Genomic DNA, 26496 nt, shown 5'->3' on the forward strand with positions numbered 1-26496 from the left:
GTTCCCTGACGTAATGTGTCATGCTAAATTTTAAATCAAACAAATACTGTTGGTGATAGCTGGCAGGGCCGCAAGAAAAATGAGACAACATTCGCACATACGCCTCCTCGAGATCCTCTGAAGAACAAGACATCGAGGCGAGATTGACAAGGTCACAGCACTGTTATAAAAGCAGACGACGGTTACATCTCTGCCCTTTTATATGTCACCGCAGAGCGTCTCTCATACATCATAGCAAATACCTGAAATGCCAGCAGGCTGTTAAGTATGTCTGCCACATGATTCATTGATTTCATTCCACACAGCCACATGAAGCACCTTTGATCTTGTCATACTTGATTTGCTCTTCTTACGGTACAGACATGACATTTAGAGGTAAAATGATAAGACACTGCAAAAAGAGTGTTTCTGATATTTTTGTCAGCTACCTGTTCGCAGATCGCTCCCGTCATCGTCACGGGGAACGGACGGACATTGCCGCGACCCAGATTTTCCCGTTTCCGCTGGTTGCTGAAGAGCTTCAGTTCTCGCTTCTCTTCATCGTCCAGACTGTTACAGTAGCGCACCTGCATACAGATACATTTTTTAAGCTTGACCTGTTATGCAGATACATAGTGTAACGTAGTCATCTGAAAAGACTAAGAAAGAGATGCAAGAAATCACTTTTATGTCTATTATTCTATCAAAGAAGCTCCATTTTTGCTGCTGGAAAAAAAAAAAGCAAAAGAAGAAACAACCTGACAATGAACCAACAAATTACAAAGTGTGATGATATCCATAATGATAACCTGTGTCAAGACCTCTGAGATAACAGTCCACATCTTAGCAGATCAGATATTATGCTCATTTGCACAGTTGGAAGAACAACTGACCAGTCAGATTAGGAGGCATAAGGAGTGCTAAAGGGTGCCAGTCTTCTCCAAGATTGCGCCAAGTCCTAATGGCAAAACTAATATCATAAGATTAATTATCTGTGATGAAGATTTATTAATGCAACACACTTTAATAAGCAGCTACAAACACTTCAATATCTCACTGTCGTCGATTAAAAAGACAGACTCCATTTTTCCTGTGTCCGTCTCCCCACTGCTCTCCTCTTTTCTCTGTATTGCCCCGAAGGAGGGGAGGGAGGGAGGAAGCAGTAGATGGATGGATTGAGGTGGTGGGGGAGGGCGTCAGTTTGGACTCACCTCATTGTCGTGGGGCGGGAGCTGATGGAGCAGCTGTTTGATGCGGTATTTCTCTCCTGGGCTGTTCACATAGGGCACCTTGTCCTCGGGCAGAGAGCTGTAGTACTGATGAACCTGAGGACGAGGCGGACGCAGGTGAGAGGTGGAGGAGGATGAAGAAGCACAACACGTACACAACATGTAAACTCGACGACAAACAGAACGTTTCATCACCAGCTAAACTCTTCATTAGAATTATAGAGCCTCTCTTCCAGTGCTTTTTTCTACTGTACAACAGCCAAAAAGCCCTTACAGGATTTAATGTATTGTAAAAGACAGAAAAAAACCCCTACAAATTCTAAAGCTTTTTGTTCAATAAATCACTCTAAATGATTACATTATTGTTAAAATGTTGTTGATTAATTATATCAGCACTAAAATGTACAAGTGTGCTAAGACGAATTATCAAGATCTACAGCTGGGGGTCACCAATACACAGACACACACAGAGTTAAAATCACTTTGATTTATGGCCCACCAGTGGAGACTTAATGGAACCTCACCTCTCCATCTCTGCACATTGACATGGGAATGCATTACTGACCTGCCGAACATGCGCACACTCACACACACATTAATACATGAAAAAGTAGCAATTAACACATATGCATGCATGCAGCGGCAGGATTAATGCTAATCTGGACGTTCCAAATTACTCTGACATTCTTTACATTACTGAGACAGACAATGAGTGTCATCTCCTTGTTATTTATTGCAGTCTGTTTTATTACACTGTAACGGGGGGTCGAGGTATACCAGAGGTCAGCGGTTATATACGAATGTGACTGGAGGGGGTGGAGCAAACCAAGAAAGCCACAGGGTTTTAAAGGAAGATTTGAGAACAGAGGTCAAAAAGGGAGAGGGAAGAAATGAATGAAACTGTGTAAGAGATGCAGAAAGAGTGAAAGTAGTAGAAAGAACAAGATTGTCTTTGATTAAATGAAACACAACAATAGCAGAGCAGAGCACACATCGAGGACTTCAAGAGGGACAACATCCATGATCGATACTTGCTGACTAGGTCGTGTCTCTCTTAATGACCTATCGGTCTGCTGAATGGATTTAGCGACTAGAAGCCATCAGCTTTGTCCTTGGCAATAGCACAGTCTGTCACACAAAAACAGATTAACCTGAATAATGCCAACATGCATCCGTGAGTGTAAAAACCAAGTATTTCTGTAAAAAACTCTACATGGCTTAATAGTCCTGAAGCTGTGGCGCCACATTCAGCATCAAAGGCGGCCTGCAGGTCCTTAAAGTAGCCCTATACAAGCATGTTTGTTGTTGAGATGAATTTATAGCAGGAGTTGCTTGTTGTAAGTGTAACCTAATTCCTTCTGCTCTGCTTTTGTTGGCTTCCACTGGGGTTGGCAAGGGACACGGTATCTGTGTCCAACAGCACAACTCAGGACGGACGCCGGGGGTGGGGTGGAATCTCAGGATAGTCCATGAAAGACCGCCTGGGGCCGAGCACTGGTAAATCATGCATTGCATAAACACACACGGAAACACGCACACATCCTGATGCACACTGCTAATGATAAATCACCAAACATGCTTCCAACAACAACAGGGTTACAATCTGGAGGTGAAAGGCTCACTGCCCCAAGGAAAAGATCTAAAGACACACACACACACTCACTCGGACGTATGCATACACATTACCCACACACATTTTCAACGAGAGCCAGGAGAAGCAGCTTGTGATAATAACTGTAATCGAAAGCAGACGAAACTAAAGACAGGGCAGAATTTCAAACTGTACTGGAGGGAGTGTTTTTAAAAGCTAAAGCAAAGGGTAGGACTTTGCAAATGAGTGACAAGAGAGATCGCTTCTCACAGCTGGTTTCTATTGCTGTTAATGGCCAGACAGGCAGAAGGAAAGACAGGACCAGGCACCACTTCTAACATTCGCTCAACAAGCCACTTTGCAGCGGTTAGAGGACACAGATTTTATACTGTAGAGAAAACATTGGCAGTTGCAGTCAAAAATGGTGGGAAAGAAGGTGTTTTCATAGTGAAGAGAGAGGATTTGAGATCTGTTTTCATTCTTTGTCCATTTCTTTTCACATCTTTGCTGAGAAGTGTGAAAATCCAGGGCTCAGCACTGTGGTCAGCACAGTTACCAGTTAGCATCCTAACATTTGCTAATTGACAATAAACATAAAGACAATCTGAGGTTAACCATACAGACTGCAAAACCCGGCAGTGGGTTTCTAAGACTTTTGTTTTTTTTAAAATCAGTAAAATTACACTACTTTCCAATTAACATTGAACTAATCATATTTTATGTGCTGCTCCGTCATGAAACATTACAAAAGAATCATTTATCAAAATAGCTTTATTCTAAACATGTTATTTAAAATTTTGCCAAAACTAAGCCATTTGCTCTAATCAAATTGTTCAAACACCAAAAAATCTGGACTCCTCCATGCAACCATGAAGCCTTTAATGACTCTGCTGTGACCAACAGTTATGCCATAAAAATTAAGACATTTGACCGTAACTGGGTTGAACCGTAGGCTGTGTTGACACAGAGCAGATGAAAGACAGCTATAGAAACAAACATTAAAAATCAAGTATGTAGTGCTATTTAAAAGTAGTATGTAAAGTCCCATTTTTTTCAGAACTGGGAACATTTGTGGGCACCTGGAAAAATGTTGCACATGTTGATTTCAGGTATCTTTAATTTTGCTGAATAAATAATAAGAAATGTAACTTGAAGGGGTTTTAATTTTGGTACATTGCAAAAAGACATGCTTAGGGTCTCTCAACTGCTGTCATGGTTGTGCTTTTTCCATAGAGGTGTAGTGCTTTATATTTCAGTAAAAAATGTAGTAAAAATGTGACAGCAACAAAAAACACACAGAAAGAGCTTCTAGTTCAGAAGGTTAATGGAACCGTCATCAGCTTAGAAGGTATTTGGACATAATATGACCTTAGAGTGACACTGGATGAAATGTTAAGTAATCTCAATGATCCATCTTGAGGGGAACATAACTATAATACTTATTTTTGCCAATTCATCCTGTAGTTGTTAAAATGTTTCACCTAAAATCAAAAATGTTAGCCACACGGTGCTACTAAAAGGAGAGCAGGGGAACTCTTAAGTCAGAAAGTTTCATCCTCTGGAGAACATGCATTTTTATACATTTTCTGTCTAGGCCAAAGTCAGACACAAAGTCAGACCATCCAACTGACATTTCCATCTACCGACCCATCATTTATCTCATATTCACAGCTGCTGGCTGTGATCAGGCCAGAATCTGACAGTTTTATTGTCCTTGATCTGAGATTGAAATGGGTGCAATTGTCCTCGGGTCCATTTTGGAATGGGTCGAACTGACCTCAGCTCTCTTTCAGACTGCCTCTTTGTAGCTTGAAAGTTAATTATCCACTTCAGAGGAATGGGTCCATTTCAGAACCTGGAAAGTCCTCTACTTTGCATGGACAACCTTGAACTGTATTTCTACTCAAATATCCCACATGCAAGTGGCTTGAAAAGGCATACCACATGTTTGACTGCAAATAAAAATCTGATTCTTGTAGATGCTGAACAGAGTGTGCAGATTAGACTGAAGCTCTGGCTAAATGGTGGTAAACAAAAGAAACCCCCACTTACAGGTGAATGCTGGGTGACATTGTTGGCCTTAAAAAAAAAAAACAACGAATTTGGCAAAATCCAAGACTTTTATTTGAAAGGATGAAGAGGAGAGAGCAAGAGGACGAGTGGGGTAGAAAATACTGGCACACCCTCCCTTTCACTGCAGCTCAATAAAGGCTCCATTTGGCGATAAAGATGTGTTTATTGAGTCTCCATTTCAACAACATGCTGATGGAATGTAGAGCTTAAGTTTGAGTCAGATACCTGGACACTTTGCTTTGTTGACAGAAACAGTCACTATTAAGTGTTTAGTTATCCCTCATAAACCCACAGATATGCTTGATTGAATGCCACAGACCTGCTCAGAAATCTCTCAGAGTGGTGACTTTACACCACTCCAGGTTAAAAAGCAAAGAGATAGAGAGCACCGGTTCCCTGTGGGGAAATCTAAACCTACTGTTTAGATCCTGGAGCTTTAGCTTTAGCTTTGTGTTTACATCTGCTCCCCTGTGAAAGGTCACTCAACAGGTTTCCACAACCTGAATATCTTGCAACGTCACGCTGAGTACAGAAATTGATATAACTTGGGACACATTTCATGTTCAGTTAGCCATTACAAACTCAATGTTACATCAATTTAAACTTTGAATTTAACAGTTTTTGTGTGTGTCTGGTTTTTAAAATTCCCAAAAAAGTAGCTAATCCATAGTTATTTTAAGGCGTGTTGTGCTCTTGCCGTTCAACCAAACCCATTTCTCACTGTTGCCGGACTGTTCCTAAGGTCATATCGCCACTAGACTAGAACCTAATTGACTTTAGGTTGGAAGTGTGACCCTGGAGACGGATGAAAAATAGCTGCTCTCAGTCCTTCGAGGTGAAACCAAGGGGCTATGCCAACAACGTATTGACCAGCTCATTGCTCTCCAGCTCATCAACAATATGAAACCGACTTTTATAAACACTTCTATTGTCCTATAAAACTGGAAACCCCTCCCACATGTGCACACCTACGGTTCAGCAGTGTGCAGTAAAAAGAGGATTTTCTTGCATGGGGCCATTTAATGCGTTTCTATATTGGGTACGCTCAGCTTAGCGGTAGTGATGGCGATGAAACCTTCTGTAAACACGTTTGCAGGCAGAATGAATTGGAGATTAATTTGACTGCTGCAGCCGCATAATCCTTGTTATCCATTAGCCTGCTGAAGGCGCAGTCAGCATAACAGATATGCTATGACATGGTGACATGCAGGTCTAAGTGAGCAGTTACAAAGTATAGGCATGATGTGGAACAAAATACACTGTGGAGTGTTAGGAATTTTTATTAGGCTTACACTATAATGTACTCTGACTATATTACATTTTATAACTAAAACTTGCCTATACACATCTCTGGAATCTTCTCCCCACCTGTCTGTCTTTTCACCCACAATGAGTCAATGTGATACAGCAGCAGTCTTTTCAAGGACTTATAAATTTGAAATTGCTGATCTGACACTGAAGTGTGTATGGGGAAATCTGAGCTTTTGTATTGGGATTGTAATAAGATCATTGGACTCTCATTGTCATCTGATCCATTTTTAAGTGTCCCAACTTGTTAAAGCATTCTTCTCTAACACCTGCTTTGGAAACAGCAAATAATGCTTTGAAACTAGAGGAAAGACACTTTCTGAGGTTGCCACAAAGGATTGCACTTTCGAGACACTAACTACATCATCAGATTTACTCGTATCACAATGAATGAGTAAAAGGATAGGGTCACTAAACAACTGACCACAACAGGTGACAAAAAAGTGATGAAATAATGCCTGACAACCATTAGCAAGACTAAACTGTGTGGTAAGGACACTGCACTTGACACATCTTTGACATTTTGGTGGTTCAAGTACTAATGTGATGAGATTAGAATAGGAGAAAAAATTTCGATACCTGTTCAGGTTTGAGTCCTGGTGGTACCCAGGCGTACTCCTCCAGGGCACACCCTGAGTCGTCATCGGACGTCGAATTCCTCTGGAAGTCGTACATCAGCTTGGTGACCGTCTTCTCCATCTCTACAGGCATGGCTGTCACTGCATGCTCCTCACGACGACACTTACAGTGCACACAGATCTTCCTACCAAGGACAAACACGGATGAAGAATTTGTCAAGCCTACGGCATATATCCACAACAAAATGTGAGTCTTGGATTAAAAATGAAAGCTCATCAACCATATAAATTGTGCTCTCTGAAAAGTGTGATTTGTGGTTTGACAAAAACTTCTGTACAGTTTAACTCACAATGTCCGAGAATACAACACATTCCGGGTGAAAACAAGCACTCAGCTTAATAAATCACTACGCAAACAGAACTACTTTTGGAGAGAATTTCAAGAGAAACAAGACGTCATGCTGGAGTTGCTGTTCGGAGCTGTGAAGTGTGCCATTAATCACAGAAAATTTTTTAAAAAATGACCCAAATTGTTTCTCTCAAAGGTAACCCCAGAAAAAGAAATTCCATCATCCAAACTACGTGGCTGTAGGCACAGTGAAGCCTCCCCACGGTGAAACCCTTTTCTTCTGTGCATGTTTGCAGACCCTCTCCACGACTGAAAGGTCAAGGCTTCCCACTGCAGCTCTCACGTTGAAATGCGGGTGCCACAAATGCACTGCTGAACAAATCTTCTGGGGTATATGAAAACATAATTACTAACAGACTAGAAGAATTAGCAGAATAAAGGCAGTGACAGTGATGAAAAACAGCACTGTACAAAAATACCAGCACAAAGGCACTAACCTGTGTACAAGGTTAGCTAGAATCACTGGAAAATGCTTTGCAAGGATACTGCTCCACTCTCACTTGCCAAAACAACTCAGCCACCTGTGAAATGGAGAAGTAACCATGTGTGAATTTCCACAGAAAAGAAGGGTGGGAATGTTTGACACCGACACTCCACCTCCTTGCTGCTCTTTCATCTCCAAACACATCCAAAGAGAAATATGCCAGACTGTGTTAGTTGATGTCTCAGAAAAGAAGAACGAGATGTGGGTTACACAGCTGAGTTCATGGATTAAAATAAAAATATAGGCCACCCTTACCAGATCTGTATTCTGATGCACAACCCACACATGCGGATCCCTGTGTCCTTGACGACTCTAAACCCTGCAAGTGGAAACTGGGTGGCCAGAAGGTCACTTCCCACTAACCCTTGATGCCCCTCAGGCAGCCAAAACAGGGAGACAATCCCATTACCTTCCCAGATGGATGCCGGCTTGTCTGACAGCCCTACGGAGGAGCTTAAGGACACTCAGGACACGGTTTGACAGACTGATGCTTTGGTTGGCTTAGGATCTGTCTGATACTGTGCTATGCTACATAGTGAGTAGTTATTTTCATGTTGCACAGTTTGTTGCCTGAGTAGACTTACCGTACTGGTTTAGACTCTTAATGCTAGAATGACTTGTGGGCACTCAAGTCTCATTGGCATTTTGGTTGCGTATATGCACCACATATTGGCTCCCAGTGGATATTTCCATAAAGTTCAGCCTTGCTCAACTTTCCCCTGGAGTGCAGCTGGGCATTTTTGAGTCTGTCCAGCTCATCGGGAGGGCATAGGACTGCGAAATCATGTCTCATCCACAATGAATAGCAGTTGGCCCTGTCTCAGCTTTTTGAATGTGTGAACTGCCTGTTAGTGTAGCATACATGGAGACATTACCATATGGAGGGCCGGCCAAGTCTCATCTTGTTTCTTATTCAGAAGAGGCCTTCTTGTCTAAAGGCCTTAGCTAACAAAAGCACTTCTGTCTATTTGACTTAACACTGATGGATTATGATGACAGAATGGACACTGGAAGATCAGCTTGAGTTAGTACAAGTAAAACATCCCGCCGACATGCCACAACTAGTCATATGAAACATAATCCTTAAAAAGAAAACATATAAATATATAGATCAAGGTGGATCATTTCTCAGTCAGCACCTGAGATTCTTTACCATCCGGCAGAAGCCAAGAAGGCTATTACTGTCAGCTCCAGCTTTCAACACCGCCCTGTGCAGAAAGGCAGACCTCTGCAACTTCTGCCGTCATTGTGGAAGGGCAACTCGCAGACTTCGCAAACTGACTCCATAAATATTAACAAAATACACAAAGCAGCCAGATAACACTGCCATGAATATTGCAGCACGGACAGATAAAGTCATCAAAGCGCTGTCGGAGCAGGCGGACTGCAAGAAGGGTGTTTCGCAAATCCCAGTCCCAGTCCCAGTGGCATGATGCTATAGCCAGGGGCAACACAGCTTGCCTCATTACGGCCCAGCACCTTCACCACCATTACTAATTTAAAGCTGATTTTTTGGATGGCAGACACACCAGCACCACAATGCATCTACAACAACACATACTCCCTGTGAGGCTGGTGATTCAAAATGCAAGACAGATGCACCATGTGGACATACAGAGGATTAAGAATGTATAAATACTTCCACTCTTCCGACATGTTGCCAGTTGGTGAGAAATTATTTCTGCCCTGAAGATAAGAGTTTAGAAATGGCCAGAAGGACCTGAATGGACCTTACGCCATATTTTGTCCCATCAAAAACGTCCCTGTGCCAACACCTCAGCTACTACAGTCTGTGGAGTTCAACTCAGAGGCACAGAAGCTCATGACCTTCAGTGAAACATACTTCACTGATCAACTTTCTCAGTCCATATGCGTGATCATGACACTCTTTCAGTAATTTATCTTAACACCATGATTCTCCCACATCAGCGCTGGCAGAGACACTGTAGACCTACAGGGCCTGTCGCTCCTTCCTTCCCCTTCTATCCTTGTGATTTACAACTTGTTTCATGAACATGCCTGGGATTTCCCCTCCAATGAAACTCAATCCCTGAGCTTCTCCTTGCAAGCTACATGATTTCAATTAGATCAGATTTAGAGACTGCAGTAATACAAGTCAAGTACATCACTGACGCCTCATAAATGACTCAGAGGTAAAGAGGCTTGTTTTCCCTTTTAAATGAGACCGGCCTTTTTTGTCCCTTGGGAGATGTAAATGCTGATCTATCATTGGTCAGTCAGAGTGTGATGTTTGCTTAAGACCTGGGGGGTATGTTGTTGGATAGCAAGCACTGTGACCATGATGTCAGTGAACAATGATTCACTGTTTCGAGTTAATTATCATCTTTCTGCTCTCCAAGATTGGCGTTTCGTAACCCGGGCAATGGGTGTTTTTAATACGTAACTCGGGCCTGATGGGCCCCTCGAACAGTTACACGGAGTTGGTTCAATTGTTGAAGTTTAACGCTACAAGATCTTTAGCAGAAACGGTGTCCAGTCTGCATTAAAACGAAGATCAAAGCCAATTATCTAAATTAATGTGTTTCAAGAATTTGCTTTTGAAAGAAAACAAAAGCATCTAATCTTAATTTAAAGTTCTTTTCTGGTCATTTATTAAAAACCTAAAAATTCATCTCCTTTTAGGAGGTTTTAGCCATGAATACAATCTTTTTTTTTTGTCTTAAAATGGTTGAGATGCAACTCAACTCATTGCTTCATCTAGAATTCGTTCGTTGCAGCTCGACCACACCAGCTCACCTACTGCTCTGCTCCAACACGGCAAAACTACTCTGTACCATACACTGGAAAATTGGAGATTTTTATCCACATGCTTTCAAACTGGGGTCCAATCTGAAGAAGAATAATGACACAAAAAGCTCCTTCCTGCAAGATGACATGATTGATTCTTCAGAATTGTTGTGTATGAAACACCAGAAGTCTGAATCTGTTTTTCAGACTCTGATCACTGCACAGGTGCTGCCTGCTTATTTGCTCATGATTAAGTACATAAAAAGCACCATACAAAGGAGGAAAAACGTAGATTTTCACCAGAGGGGTCTTCAAAGAGACCACTTTGGAAAGGATTTACCCAAACTTTGGAAAACTATCAGATTCAAGTGTATCTAAGAGCCAGGCGACATGCAGAAGCAAAAGTCTCATTCCGCTCTCATTCCTGAGCAGCTCCCAAAACCACTGTAGCTTTTCCATGGCATCACTCTAGATGGTCAGATTAAAATCTCATCGTTAAATGGCAGCTCTGCACAAAAACAAAGCTTGGAGGATGAGAAAGAAGAGCACAGAGGAGGGAACAGCTGGGTGCAGGAGGCAGCCAAGTCTCTTCTTTTTTCTCCTTGCTGACTCTACTTTTGTTTTCTTTGGTAGATGTAGGGGGAAGAGGACAGACTCTTTTCTCTTTAACTGCCTTTTGTTTAACAGATACAACATTTCCGTTCTGAGTTTTAAGGTGCTCACCAATAAACAGCCCTGCTCTCAAAAATGACCAATAAACACAAACAAAGTCTTTGTCCCAATGAGGTACATGTTGACTTCAGAGCCATTAAGAGTTAATCACAGATAAACATGACAGAGGTGTTTCTGAGAAGAATCAGGCTTGACAAAGACATTTTCCATTAGGGGCCAATTAGTCAGGACCTGATGCAATGTGTTGCTGAGTACAGAGATTAGGCCTGCAACCACCTGTCATAACCAATTATAGATATCCAAAGTCCTGCCCTCTTCCAACTAGCTTCTGGATAATACTCTAATGAACAAAGAGGACACTCAACTAATTTCACTCACCAAAACAACTTTATTAGCCACAAAACATACTCAACAGCCAGTGGAAATGTCTGTATAATGTCTTTTATGGCTCAGAACAGAGCTTTCTAAACTTCTGACTTCAACGCATTCAGTGTACAAAGTATGCAAAAAAAAACAAGACTGTGTCCAAGTTGCTTTTCTACGAACACTCATCAACAGACCCATAGTTCACCTGACTGACTCATTAAAAGTAGAGAAAGTATATTTACTTCAAACTGACTGTATATTTTGAGGAACTAAGTAAAATTCAGAAGTGCAGGTTGAGAAGCCTCACTTGAGTTACCGAGTAGGAAACCTGGCTTCTGGTGGCATTTTCTTTGATTTTTCCTGGTTGGATGTTGAAAATTGCTGATTGCAATTGAATGCTGCATTATGAAAGATGGTTTTCAGTTTCATTGTGGGAACTGTAGGCCAGTGTTCTTTTGTGAGATCCACACTAAAGAATGAAAATTCTAATTTTTCAATGCCTGATGATTCAGTTTTGATTGTTGTATTGTCAAGATGTCACTTGAGGACACAACCTTATGGAAGTATCATACAACACTGTTTGTCCGATATGGCAGCCATTAAATTTGGAGAGACAGGAGTTTTGGGCTGATGTAATGCTGTTTACCCGTCCCGACAGTCTGAAGAGAAATCGGGTCAGGACCTTGGCTTGAGCCAATGTTTCCCAGATCCCAGATCATTTGGTCATGTGAGGTGTTTGCAGATTCAGTCTTAGACCTACTAAACTGTGGGACTTTGAACTCCAATCTGTAGTATCTGATGAGTGCAGACAGGTAATACACATTCAAGCACATCAGGTCCTCGCATTCCTATTTTTTAAACTTGAAATGCACAAGACACTGAGATGTTTTCCTTCCTGCCACTCAGATAATTCAAAATGTCATTCTCTTTAAGGTATAGTATTTGTGTGGGTTGGGAGAGAGATTTATGTAACATCAGGCTTTGACACTTTTCAGGCACACTATACATGAGAGCGGATCACATTACTTATTCATTGTAAGCTGACTTCATCCTTGAAGTGACACGAGTTTGGGTGAGATGGGAGGTCATGGAAGGGGCAGACTTCCAAAACAACCTCAGTACAGACTTCCAACCATAACCAGACACCGCAGCAATCTGGTGACAGCTCATTAGTAAATCTGTGAACCTTTGGTCTGCTGTGCTCAGATAGAATTTTGGAGAAATTATCAGCATTTCTGCCACTCCTAAGAATGCAGCTGTAATATCATGCTGACTTTTCTTTGAAAGTGTCAGTGGGGAAAAACGCAGTAACCAACAACGACCCGATTTTTTTCCAGAGGCAGTTGTGGATGTCAGAAATAATGTTGGTCTGGCGTTAAGGCTCCTGTCAGTTTGGTTAATGCTTGGGCCACTCAGACGTGAGAAACCCAGTGATTCTGCAGCCAGCTGCTAAAACCGCCACATTATTCATTATTTGTCTCTCAGCCCATTCATGTGCTAATCCTGTGGCCCTTTTCACTGCGAAAAAGCATGTAATAAGTAAACCATCCTAAAGGGTCAATTAGCCTGTATCAGGCTTTTCCTGAAAGCAACTACTATGGAGCTGTGATCACTTATTTCCAATGCAGTCTGCAGCAAAATCCAGGAAATAATTAAAGCAGTTTAACTAAGAGGATTCAAATAATGGCGCGACATTAATAATAAACTGGAGGGACATCCAGAAAAATAGGCTCATTAATTTATCTGTCTAGTTACCATGGAGTAGACAATCCATATGCCACAGACGTACATGGTCCGCAGCACACATTAGCCTGACCACTGCGCTACAGGAGGTGGGGAGGTGGATAAACCGGTGAGAACACGTCCACAGAGAGACAACTACAGTGCGAGTTCAACAACTCTGCAATTCAGCGCTGTCTGCTGTCAAAATAACACCCCGTTACGGAAAAAAAGTGCCGAGAACAATCTTGGAGGAGAAACTTGGTCAAAAAGCGCGCAGAAATCAGCAAAATAGGATTTGCTGTTGTACACAAACAATTAAAAGAGAATTGTAAAATATGGTACAAACTCGAGTTCATTCGTGGCACATTCTCCGTTCCATTACGCATGCGAAGTCGCCAGAAAGGCTCTTTCTTTTCGAGAAAAACAAACAAAAAACATAGAAACGACCAAAAATCTGCTGCTTACCTTCTTACAAACTGCGGAGGAGCGAAGTCATAACCATGACTCGGGCGGTTGTGGTGTTGCAGCTTCTAACGTGCCTCATTGCAGAATCTGCCACACAACTCCAGCAGCTTCGCCACGAAAACACAAGTCTCTCTCCCGCTGCGCGACCCACACCCCTCTGCTACATCTATCCTCCGTCTTTTGTCAGCCCCCTGCTCTTCGTCGATTAGTTCAGGAGTTCTGCAAGCGAGGAGAAAGCGCAGACTGAGAGCCAACTGAAAGTGCGTAAAAAGCAAGAAAAAAAAAAAACAGATTCCGCTTTGCAGAAAGTCTCAGGTCCAAACAACAACGCAGATTCCAGCAAGCCTGTTTTCAATCCCAAACGAATGAAACAGAGAATCTCCTGCGGTGGAGAAAAACCGAGTGTGAGTGAAGATCCGTGCGGACTCTCGGTGCGTAAAAGGCACGGAGCGCCTGAGTGGCTCTGCTTGCTGTTGACCGACCTACTGAACAGCAGCGCTTTAATCCTGAACACGTGTCAAGCGCGCACACATCATCGGCCCACTTCTGCTTTTCCCCTTTCAAAATAGTAGCACTGTTTGCGAATGTTTTGAAATCTATTTGGTCTACAGTTTAATCTACTGAATGAAACCATTTAGCTTTATTTTGTGAATACCATGAATCCATTTTTTTAATGGATTCATGGTATTCAATTCAATACAAATGTTAAAATTTAAATTTATTTTGTTGTAACAAATTTAAAGAGAAAGAAAGAGAGATCACTGCACATAAAACTCAACCAAATGGAAAGATAATGAAAATTAACGAATCAATAAAACCCCACCACACTGTTCAGAATCAGTTGAATTTTTTAATGCTCAGTAAATTTAATATAATTAACGAAGCCAATAAAAAGCCAGTCTTTATCGTATGATTTCTTTTGTTGTTGTCGTTGCTCGTTTTTTTCTTTTCCACCTTCGAAGCTCATAATTTTTAGGTACAGAAATTTTTAAGTTACCTGAAGTTTCTAAAACTCCATTCTCTGCATTCTGTAGCTTAAAACATGAAACTTAAACTCTTTATTTTTGTGTTGACAGATCATCTTGAAGCAGAATTGTTTTTTTTCCAGAGACTTTTTTGTTTTCATTTCAGTTTCTGTTTATGAAATCACGCAAACATCCGTCATTTGTTATCATGAAGAATTGTGTCAAACTAATGCTTTAAATAATGTTTTCATCCTCCATGAAATTTTTAAGATTTAAGCAAATCAATTTATCTCCTGTCATAAAATTACGAGCACAAAATTTCAAGCCACTCCTATATATTTGAGGGGCTGTGACCCATCACATTTTTCCATGTTTTCATTAAAATACACAAAGGTCATTGTATATTTTTAAAAAATCAGCTGATTCTGAGGGAGTCAAGTGGGAGGCACCCATTGATTTTTCATGGACTTACTCAGAATGTAAAGTTTTCTGCAATGCAATGCAAAAACAAAACAAAACAAAACAAAAAACCTCAATGACAACTATTAATTCAGTGAGGAAGGCTGACATGCAGGGAAGCAACAGAAAAGGAATTGAAATTTTATTATCACTATTTTTGAAAATTAAACTTCTTTGTCAAAGATCAATAATAAATATCCATGTACATCTACAGAGATCCCTGACTAGTAAGTGGGCTTAAAGTGAAGTTTTTTTTAAACCACAAGATATGGGAATGAATGACTATCCCACTTAGTAAGAACAGGCTACTGTTACACCCTAAATGTTAGGATTCAAAAAGCATAGAAGCATAAAAAAGTATTTCTGCTTTCTCCGAGACACGTCTTAACTAAATAACTTAAACAATGCACTTGCATAGCATTGTAAATATATTCACTATAGCTTTCATTTGTTAATTTTCTTTAAATTTGACTTTTAACACTTGCTGTGTGTTGCAACGCTTTAAAAAAAATCTTTCTTAATCTTAATGACCGGATTCACACTGTGATTTTAATGCATTTAGCATGTTGATGCCAAGTGGGTTATATGAGGATTATCACTAGATGTTAAAGAACCACAATAGTAATTTCAAATGTTTTATCACATTCACAACAAATCATGCACATATTGTTTATAAACACTTTACAGCTTATTTAGATTTACTTTAGATTTGATTTCTGTTAATTGATCAATTTCTGTGCCGTGAGAATGAAAATCAGTGATCTATTTCAACACCTCATATTTAAAACTTTTTGTTTGAAAGTAAATTTGTTAACTTCCTGTCTTATTCTGGGTACTCTCTGGTGGGCTTCATGCACACACATGCACACGCACACACAGAGTCCACTCTGCTGGGTGTGATGATGTCAGCAAGTCAGCATCCCAACACTGGTGTAATTAGCAGCGTGAATGACTGGTGTTCTGACAGGATTTGCATGTGAATTAAACCACTTCCCTGAATCAACTGGCTCGGGGCAAGAAGAGAGGCAAGAAGAGAGACAGCGGGGTAGGGAGGCAGGGGGGAGAGGAGCAGCAGGATGCCGACCTGCATTGGGGAAATGACAAAGTGAAGCCCAGTAAACAAAACAGTGCTGCTTAACATAAGAAACGGACATTAGCTGGAAAAAGGACAAAGGACTTACAGACCAATAAAAATCCACTGAATCAAAAACAAATGTGAAGCCAATTTAGGAGGATCTTAAAACCCTAGTGGTCTATTTCCTCCTAGTGCATCAACAGGGTACATTAGTACCTAGATTGTACTCCAGCTTCAACTCACGCAGAGAGCACTTTGTTTTGGAAAGTGCTCCAACTGGCAAAAATACTTGCACTTACAAGGAAACTACAGCAGGTGATGAGCACAGGAGACACTCAGATCATCTTCTACCAGCTATTAACATAAACAACCCAATGCTCCTCAACAGACTGCCACCATCTCAGCTATTTCGGTTCCTTCCTAATCTCTCAAACACTCAGTTGGCTCGTCGTTCTGCTGGACAGCCGCTCCTCTCTTCCTCCTACAATGAGTGGTAGTGTTTAACATCATCCCACTGCTGCTCCTCATTTGTTTATTTACGTAATTCTCAGTGTGTCAAGGAAAAGGGAAAAACACCCCTAAGTTTTGCTGGCAATCAAAACTTAACAGATTTGTGGAAGATTTCAAAAGGCACCTCGGAGGATGGAAACCATGGAAGTGGGTTGGAGAGTAATTAAATTAGGATTTGTGTATGAAGTGCTCCACTGCTGCCGCTTGGTCAAACACGAGCAAAAAAAAGAAAAGAAAGGAAAAACAAACAGAAGAGGGATCTTGAAGGGAAAACAGTGAAACCCTGCTTTGAAATAACGCCGCATAACCGAAGCGGCAGGACGAAGAATTTTTGCTGGTGGTGGTGAAAACAGACGGCACCTCTGAACATCCTCGTCAGTTTTTGAGTTTGTGGTATCTTTTCTGCTTTCAGGAACTGCTCCTCTGGATTCTCCGGAGTCAGACTAAAGATCTGCTTTTCTTTTTAGTGAATGGCGCCTTTCTGACCACGCGTCTCTTCTCACGCGTGGCGACTCCAGCTATGTCTCTTACTTAAGAATATATAATCACTGACTTTACAAACGTAAGAATATCGGTCACAGCTCTGGTGGCATTTCAGTCCACTCGGCGAGATTTTACAAGGAGCCTAAGAGACGATGTCCTGAACTTGTAGCAAACACACAGTTCATGAACCGGATTGTGCCCAGCCACCTCCCTCAATCCGTCATTCCCTTTTCCCTAATAAACTCTTTCCAGACCTGCAGTGAGCTGTTTGAAATGCCACGAGGGGACTGAATAAAATCGTAGAGGCCAGCTTGGGGGACATACCACAGATAGCATTGCCTGCATGGACTCTTGGCATGCACAGACAGTCTCTGCTCGGTAATTTTAGACAGTGAGCCAAACAGGTTCACTCCCTTCCTAAGCATGCATAAGCATATTGTAGCTTTTGTCTTTATCAAAGCACAGGATGAGCGATATTGTAAATACATGTTCCCCAGGGCGAGCAGTCTATCTGAAGTATGCAAGAAAGTAGCAGTGGCCTTAAAGGATCTTATCCTACAAGAACATTATTCACATCTTACCGGGGAAGGAACTGATTTATATATGGTCTGATATGGCCAGAAAACACCCCTGATAAATCAATGCCTTTATCTCGATTTGAAAAGCAGCCCATTTCCCAACATGGCCTCTGCAGCTTTACTTCTCATCTGCTTTTTTAGGAACACCAGTCTCCTCTCCTTTCATGTGGCAAATGCTGATGGCTATCACTCCAGAGTCAACACACGAGGCAGCTGGGACTCACCCCAACAGCTGATAGCTCAGACATGTTGGGAGGGAAGGAGGGAGGGAACCGACTTCCCATATAGCTTTTCTTCCTACTCCCGCAGAATGTTTCTTAAGCAAATTCCTCACTACTGTAAAGGTTTTTGTGTCTGCGTGGACATGCGAGTCCATTTGACGCAAATTTCGTCAACTACCCTCTGTGAAAGTCCACATGGACCCCTGTGTGGATGTCTGTGTGCAGCAAAAACTTTGAAACGGTCCACATTCACATATGTACCAACTGCACATGTAGCAGACAAGTTAATTGACTCTTATTTTGTGCATTTTATATGTGTAGGTACAGCATATTCCACATCCCTTTTGTCTGTGTTATTGTTTTAGTAACATATACATGAGCAGAAGAGTGAGGCATTATTACCATTTGAAAAACAAACTACTTCACCCCCTCTCCACAGTCACCTAAAGTGGAACTATTTTCCTCATTTCCTGTCATATTTACAGCATAATGTTTAGTTTGAAATAATGACATACATATACGTGAAAGTGATCCCTTAAGCCAAAAGCTCACGTTTATTTGATTTTCAAGGTTTTTTTTTCTACTTTGTGACGAACTGATGCCAGCTCATCGCAGATTTATGTATCTGCTCCAGGCACAACATGGCCACAAAACACTGGGTGCTGCCTCTAAGCTATGGAGTAAGATTACTGTCAAAAGTATTCATCCACGATTCTAACCATTCGTATTCGTAATGCTAAACATTTGTATGTTAATAAAAAATGTGTACACAAAATTCTGCTGTCATATGCATGAGTTTGATAAATTAAGGGTTAGGATTGTTTTTACGAGTATGAACCTAAAAGTTGTGAGTGCAACTCTAATTTCTACGACTACGAAGTCTTCCCTGTGAGGACGAATTCAAGTTTATGGGTACGAGTAGAAAAATACTGGAATGACGTCACATAGGTCACAGGGGAAGGTAATCGAACACCGATTGCTTCAAACGCGCATGCGCCATTTATAAAGAGTAGACGCCGGGTGGACCCGGTGGACCTACCGGGGCAGGTGACGCCTCACAGGTCAAGTAAATAACACATCCAACTTTTTGTAATTTATTTATTTCATGAAACTGTACTGTTTTAATTGATATACAGTTTATGGACGAAAGACGGTACTGCTTAGCTTGCACGCTAACGAGCCGGGCCGGTGACACATTAGCCTTCTAATGCGAGGAGGCTAATGAGGAGGCTTAATAACAAAACAAACATAATTTGAGATTATGAATCGTGGCAATTGGCGTATGAATCAGCCCATTGTAAAGCCTAAATTGCTGTAAATTAAGTCCAGTTTTAGTTCTTTGCAAACTCAGACACGTGCATTAGTTTAGTTTACAATGAATCTGGCGGAGTTCGGTAAAGTTGGAAAGATATTCACAGACTTCCGGCATCAATAACTCATGAGATATATGTTGTCAAAACATGAACGATGCCTCTTTCAAATCGTTGTAAGGTAGACAATGTGCTACAAGGCCAATTTTATCAAAAGTCGCTGTATTTCAAGCTACAGAAATAACATTGGCGTCTATGAGCAGCCGGCAGTGCAACGAGTGAACAGGGACCGTCTGCAAATAGCAAAACCGCTGCAACAGCGAAAAGAGACAGTGCACATTTATTCAGTAACTTTACTCTTGTACCCTGTAGAGCCACTAAAATCACTGGAGCCATGAATCGGCTGCGGCTGGTCATACTACAACTCTTTGTTTGGTGCTAAGTGAAAATTTGAATTTTAAGGATTTTTTATGATTATTTTATGAGTATCAAAATTCAGTAACTTCACTCTTACACACTGTACAGTCACCAAAATCACTGGAGCCATCAATTGTCTCCTGCTGGTCATACTACAACTCTTGCTTTGGCGCTAAATGAAAAATCTGAATTTTAAGGAATTTTTATGTTTTGTATGATTATTTTATGAGTATTAAAATGGCACTTTTCTTCATGTATGTGGTATATTTTATATAACACACAGGAAAAATGGCATAAGGGCATAATGTACTTGTTTGTCCAAACACATAATTCTGTATAGTAATGGAATTTACAATCCTTACCAAAGAGAGTATCAGATAACACCAATATACCAAACAAACTGTTTAGACTGTCACCTCAAGTACTGATGATTGAGAAGAAAGACGATAAGACACTTTATTGCAAAGTTTCAGTGTCAATTGATTCATTTATACCATAATGTTAAATTGAGAGTAATATTTTTCTAGTTAAGGACTGTACAGACAATACTTGGAGGTAATAAACCTGACGGTCTGACCAGCACAGGTCACAGCAAGTACATTATGCCCTTATGCCATTTTTCCTGTGTGTTATATAAAATATACCACATACATGAAGAAAAGTGCCTTTTTAATACTCATAAAATAATCATACAAAACATAAAAATTCCTTAAAATTCAGATTTTTAATTTAGCGCCAAAGCAAGAGTTGTAGTTTGACCAGCAAGAGCCCATTCATGGCTCCAGTGATTTTGGTGGCTCTACAGTGAAGTTATTGAATAATGTGTAGTGTCTCTTTTCGCTGTTGCAGCGGTTTTGCTATTTGCAGACGGTCCCTGTTCAATCGTTGCACCGCCGGCTGCTCATAGACGCCAATGTTATTTCTGTAGCTTGAAATACAGCGACTTTTGATAAAATTGGCCTTGTAGCACATTGTCTACCTTACAACGATTTGAAAGAGGCATCGTTCATGTTTTGACAACATATATCTCATGAGTTATTGATGCCGGAAGTCTGTGAATATCTTTCCAACTTTACCGAACTCCGCCAGATTCATTGTAAACTAAACTAATGCACGTGTCTGAGTTTGCAAAGAACTAAAACTGGACTTAATTTACAGCAATTTAGGCTGTACAATGGGCTGATTCATACGCCAATTGCCACGATTCATAATCTCAAATTATGTTTGTTTTGTTATTAAGCCTCCTTAGCCTCCTCCTTAGCCTCCTTGCATTAGAAGGCTAATGTGTCACCGGCCCGGCTCGTTAGCGTGCAAGCTAAGCAGTACCGTCTTTCGTCCATAAACTGTATATCAATTAAAACAGTACAGTTTCATGAAATAAATAAATTACAAGAAGTTGGATGTGTTATTTACTTGACCTGTGAGGCGTCACCTGCCCCGGTAGGTCCACCGGGTCCACCCGGCGTCTACTCTTTATAAATGGCGCATGCGCGTTTGAAGCAATCGGTGTTCGATTACCTTCCCCTGTGACCTATGTGACGTCATTCCAGTATTTTTCTACTCGTACCCATAAACTTGAATTCGTCCTCACAGGGAAGACTTCGTAGTCGTAGAAATTAGAGTTGCACTCACAACTTTTAGGTTCATACTCGTAAAAACAATCCTAACCCTTAATTTATCAAACTCATGCATATGACAGCAGAATTTTGTGTACACATTTTTTATTAACATACAAATGTTTAGCATTACGAATACGAATGGTTAGAATCGTGGATGAATACTTTTGACAGTAATCTTATTCCATACTAAGCAGGCTTCCAAAGGTTGGTCAATCAGAAGAAGGAAGAATTTGAGAGAAAGTAGCTTTAAAGAGACAGGAGAGGACAAATAGAGATGCTGCATAAATGGTCAGTATAAGATAAATTAATTGAATTTTGCATGCAAAGTTATTCTATTGGTGTCTCAAAATGAAAAAAAAAAAAGCACTGTAAGAAAGTGTTAAAGCTCCCCTTTCCCATCAGCTTTCATCCACTGCCATCATGTAAATATTAGGAAATGGTTCATTAAGATAAATAACTGGTACTGCTATTTTGTCGGTCTGGTGCCATTGAAAAAGAGGATGCAACAAAATAATGCAATTAGAAGAGCATTGGGTGAAGCCTAAATAGCGGAAAAGGATTTTTTGGAATATGATAGAAGTAGGGTATTTTTGTTTGTTTTATGCGGGTACTTCAAAAAAAAAACCCTCAGCCACCCCTGGAAACAAGGGGCATAATCACTGTTCGCAAAAACGCAAATGCAAGTGACACCCTTTACAAATTAATAGGTGAGAGGGAATTCAAAAAAAGCACAGAACAGGTGGCAGAAGCTGCAAATGTGGCTTTGAACTGTTGCACATTACTCACCATACCTGACACCATCTGACTTATATCAGTTTTCCAAATTAAAATCCCTCTTGGTGTCGCCATGTTCAGATAGATGATGAAGTCATGCATGCTGTTGAAGAGTATCTGGAGGCTCAAGATGTCACCTTCTTTCACAGAGGTTTTTCTTATGTGGACCAAATGCAAAAGAGGGCTATACTGAAAAATAGCGCAAGAACAATCTTTCTCCTGTAATGTTTTCTGTATTCTTGTATGTAGAACATTTTTCACCTCTCCAGGGAATGCTTGGTGGATGTTAAAGTTTTGCTTTGTGTCATTTATTTGTGAGATCTTTTCAATTGTACTTCCTCTCACAACACACTTTGAGACTGCGATATCACCTATAGCTGTTCAAACCAGCTACAAACACTTTAGATGTGGTCTGGTGATACTTCGCTGTGCTGTATGACACAAACAAACCAATAACGCAACCAGGGCATTTGACTGAGTAAATGGCACTTTGGAGATGATGTAGAAGCTGTTGACAAGTGCTGCAGATAATCCTGCTAAGCTTTGGGCTGCTTTCTATCTTTATTGGTGATTGTTAACATGCTGCTGGGTAACTGCCCTTACGCTACATTAGAGGTGCAATGATTCATGTGAACACTTGGATCCAGTTACAAAAGAAGAGGAAAGACTTGCAAGTGAGTATAAAGGTTCTCTGGTCTGACATTCAGTTAGAGCACCCCAGCCTCCTTTTAACCATCAACTTATCAGTACTTTGGCCCAACTACTCTGGCCAGAAAGCAGATTTACTGGGGGCTCACTATGGGTACTCCACCCAAGAGCCTCTCTGTACCAATGTTCCCAGCAGATAAGTGGCCATTATTCATCCTGTGTTGAACATTAACTGGATTAATTCTGCACGGGTTGAGGGGTGAAATTGTATTTGTCCAAAGGGAGTGAAATGGCAAGGAAATGAGGAGAGTAGCCAGCTTGGCTGAAATTCTAATTAGCTCAGGGGTTCGTTAGCACACAAACTCTACTCTTGCTGCAGAGGCCTTGCTGATACAGAGGCCTGTGTAAGCCATTAAGCCACAGAGGTAAAACAGAGGGAGAGAGCAGAAAAAAAGAAAAAGACAGAAGTGTGGAAAGAGAGAGAGAAAGAAAGAAGAGTACGGACACTTGGTTTCATGCATAAAGGCCCTGGGCAAAGAGGTGACCTTGTAGAGTGACTCCTCAAGGGGACTGGAAGCTATTTTTTGCCCCTGCTGGCCCACTTACACAAGGGCTCTTCAGCATAGAGGAAAAACACACTCCAACCCCTCCACCCGCTTCTATCCATCAGACCATCCATCTCCACTGTAGACAGGATCACGGCACGACGCAGCTCAGTTTCCATCTCGCTGTGCCCAACAACGGTGGTTTGTCAATGAGCTTTTCTCAGCCATAATGAACATGTGGATTTTGATTCAAAGCATAATTAGGTCATGCTCTGGTTTGAACCAAGGTAGCGGGAGAAACAGTTAAAGGAAGTACAGAAAGTGGGACATGGCGAAATGGCTTTTGAGAGAAAATGAAAAATACATTCTGACAATTTCATTATATCTGTGTCCATGCTTTAGAAAAACACAGAAAGTTTGGAAGAGGAGATAGAGCATTCTGTTTGCTCAACCTTCCCCATCTGTGATGAATAATAATCTCCTTTAAAAAGGTGTTGTAAAGTAGAGCACAGAAATCTCTCACTTCTTTCCCAACAACACATTAAGACACATCTCTGATACAGAATGAACTTGTGGTTCCATGAATGAACCACCCACTTCCTAACCTCCCACATTCAGCACCCTGCAGCCATTTCTCTGACTCAGCGCTCTCATTCAGCCTCCACTAATGTTCCTGCTCCTCACCTTGTCATCCTGACCCAAATGAGAGGCGTAGGTGTTAATACTGATTTGCTGACTCTCCCACTCTGTGGAGGTTTTTTTTTTTGTTTGTTTGTCTCATTCACTGCATCTCCCCATAAACGAAACACTTCTGACTTCTATTTCTAGCAACAAATCACCTTGTAGCCCTCACACATGGTCACAATCACACGCTGACTGACCAGATGTTACATCATTAATAATGAATATTAGCATACTCATTAGTTGAACAACAATTGTGGGGGTGCAGCCATGTACTTGATATATGATCTTACTACTTGTTTTCAGAGGGCTACATCACGCCAAGCTGACACAAAAGACTTTTTGTGACATTTGACGACATGAATGCAGTGGTTAAGATGCCAGGTACAAACTACTAAAACCAGCTGGGGTGTGAAAGTGCAACAAAAGTGAAAAACCTCTGGAGCAAGTGTGATGCTTGTAAGGTTGTAGATATTTCCATGTTTTTAAGTATAGAGATAACATGTCTTAAAAATTAGAGAGAAAAAAAGCTTTGTCATTGATAAATAAAGAGAGAATTATTGAATAGAAGATGATGAGGGAGGAGACTGCGTAATGCCTTTCTCATAGTGATTCAAACACAGAGTGCATTTGCTAAAAAAAAAAAATTCCGTGCCAAGGTAGTGGTTTCCATTTTCTCCCTTTCTGTAATGGTTTAAGCTCAAACCGTTAACTAAATAAATCTCAACACTTGGTAATGATAAGTTTAAATATTTAGCTTGAGAGGACTTGTGGGTAGAGCAGCGAGATCACTCCATCACACAGAGCTCAGCCAGAGGGTGTTCGATTCACCCTGAAACACACTTGAAAAATTCACTCAAACCGAACAGAACACTGTCCTTTTATAAAACTACACTACGAATTGAGTTTGCAATTTGTCATGCACAAAATTAAACTGGATAGATAAATGGAGATTCTGTCAGCACTGAAGCTAGAAAACGATCAAACTGGACATCTGAGTTTTCCCATCAGCAAACCTGTCTCTGTAAGTGTGTCATGATAATTTATTCTGTATCCGCAGACTAACTGCAAGTTGTAACATATTTGTGGTGGGAGGAGCAGCGCTGCTATTGTTCAAAGCTCTTTAGTGTTTTCCACGCAGAGCATTTAATTAGCAACTGAAACTTGAAGGACAACTTTGTTTCACGTCCATGTAAGCTGATCTATGACCAGAAGCACAGACACCCACACAATATAGTCAGAGCATGTTAAATGAATCAGCAGGAGCTACGGATACAGGGACTGTAAAGACAGTGGAAAATATGGAAATAGAACATGTGCGTTTTGTTGAAACACCCCGTAATGCTTGAATGGTTGAAAACTTGGTTTCAGATCAATTTAAATATTTTCTGTGTTCTCCAACTTTGGCAGAAACCAATTTGTTTATGTTGGACCTCATTACTTATAGTAAGTAGCTGATTGAGGGAATGTTTTTTTTTAAGGGCATTTAAATAGCTCAAAACAGAGTCAATTCAGCTGACAGAGAAGTAACATAAAATGACAGAATGCATTCTAATCAGATTCACCAAAGTGACGTTTGGGCTATTTAATTCCCCCCATTTACTCTTGTTACACTGTTTACCTCCAACAAATGGGGCTGGATGAAGAGCAGATTTCACACATATATACACAGCACACCATGTCCCTGTCAATAAGGCCATGGTGGTCCTCTCCCCATAGGGCCCTGAAAGCCTGTGGACATTATGGATTGGAGGAGAAATTGCCATTCCCAGGACGTGACAGACTTGCGGTGTATTTCATCACGGGCCGATGGAAATGGTGAGTTTGGAGCTTTATTGACTGATTGCTGCTGAGAGCTGAGACTGTAGGCAGCGAACACGCACATATACAAGGACAGACAGGGCTGCAGAGAAGGCACGGGAGGAGGGATGAGTCACACTGAGCGATCTACGCAGACAAATCCCATTAAACAACTTTTATCAAACCGAGGTCAAACTTTCTGAGTGCACACATCTCCGAGCAAAGACAGACCTTCAATGCCTCACTTCTAATGCCTTTTAAAAAGAACTGCGAAATTTGGTTTTGAATATCAGGTCTGAGCAAATTTCTTGCTCATGAGGCTGTCACAATGAAGGCTCTGCCTGTCTGTAGGTTTTTCATCACCCACTTTATTCCCTTCTTACTGCTGTTCCCCTACATTCCCCTATTTAATGCATGGCCCATTAGGAAGAAGTGAAAGAGAGCAGTGCCCTGAGAGAAAATCGTCCCGGCCCGCTGCTGTTTACACCAGACCTTGCCTGCTGCTCGAGCCACTGTTTATTTGAACTGTGAACCTCCATGTGAGGTGTGTGTGAAAGGAGAAGTGTGTGTGTGAGAAGAAGGAGAGAGCAGAGGCGAAGGGAAGGCAACAGTTCAACACAAAACCCAGTGTCTCGACCTCTGATTTCTTTCGCACCTCCCTTAACACGCTTTTCACAGCATATTAATTCGCCCCACGGGCTCCTAGGGCTCCTTGAGCTCTCCAGGCCACAGATGGGCCTCTGTGAAGCCTGTTCGGGGCTGCAGCACTCAGGCACAAGGAAGTCGA

The 26496-nt window shown here is 41.2% G+C and overlaps 1 protein-coding gene across 2 annotated transcripts in view; it reads right to left on the reverse strand.

The window, feature by feature from the left end:
- Nucleotides 1–26496, reverse strand: part of prickle2b (prickle homolog 2b) — a 105347-nt gene that overhangs the window by 6547 nt on the left and 72304 nt on the right. Inside the window, exons 1-4 of one of the 2 annotated variants that reach the window (XM_022201620.2) lie at nt 13625–14130; nt 6760–6943; nt 1191–1304; nt 429–566 (exon numbers count right to left, since the gene is read on the reverse strand). In XM_022201620.2, coding sequence (XP_022057312.1) covers nt 429–566; nt 1191–1304; nt 6760–6891 — 384 coding nt within the window. In that variant the 5' untranslated portion in view covers nt 6892–6943; nt 13625–14130. Of the gene's footprint in view, nt 1–428; nt 567–1190; nt 1305–6759; nt 6944–13624; nt 14131–26496 lie in introns of those variants that run through there. The other variant, XM_022201619.2, reaches the window with a different exon arrangement.

The sequence above is a fragment of the Acanthochromis polyacanthus genome, chromosome 5 (genome assembly GCF_021347895.1).
Source record: "Acanthochromis polyacanthus isolate Apoly-LR-REF ecotype Palm Island chromosome 5, KAUST_Apoly_ChrSc, whole genome shotgun sequence".
In the NCBI taxonomy this organism is placed as follows: domain Eukaryota; kingdom Metazoa; phylum Chordata; class Actinopteri; family Pomacentridae; genus Acanthochromis; species Acanthochromis polyacanthus.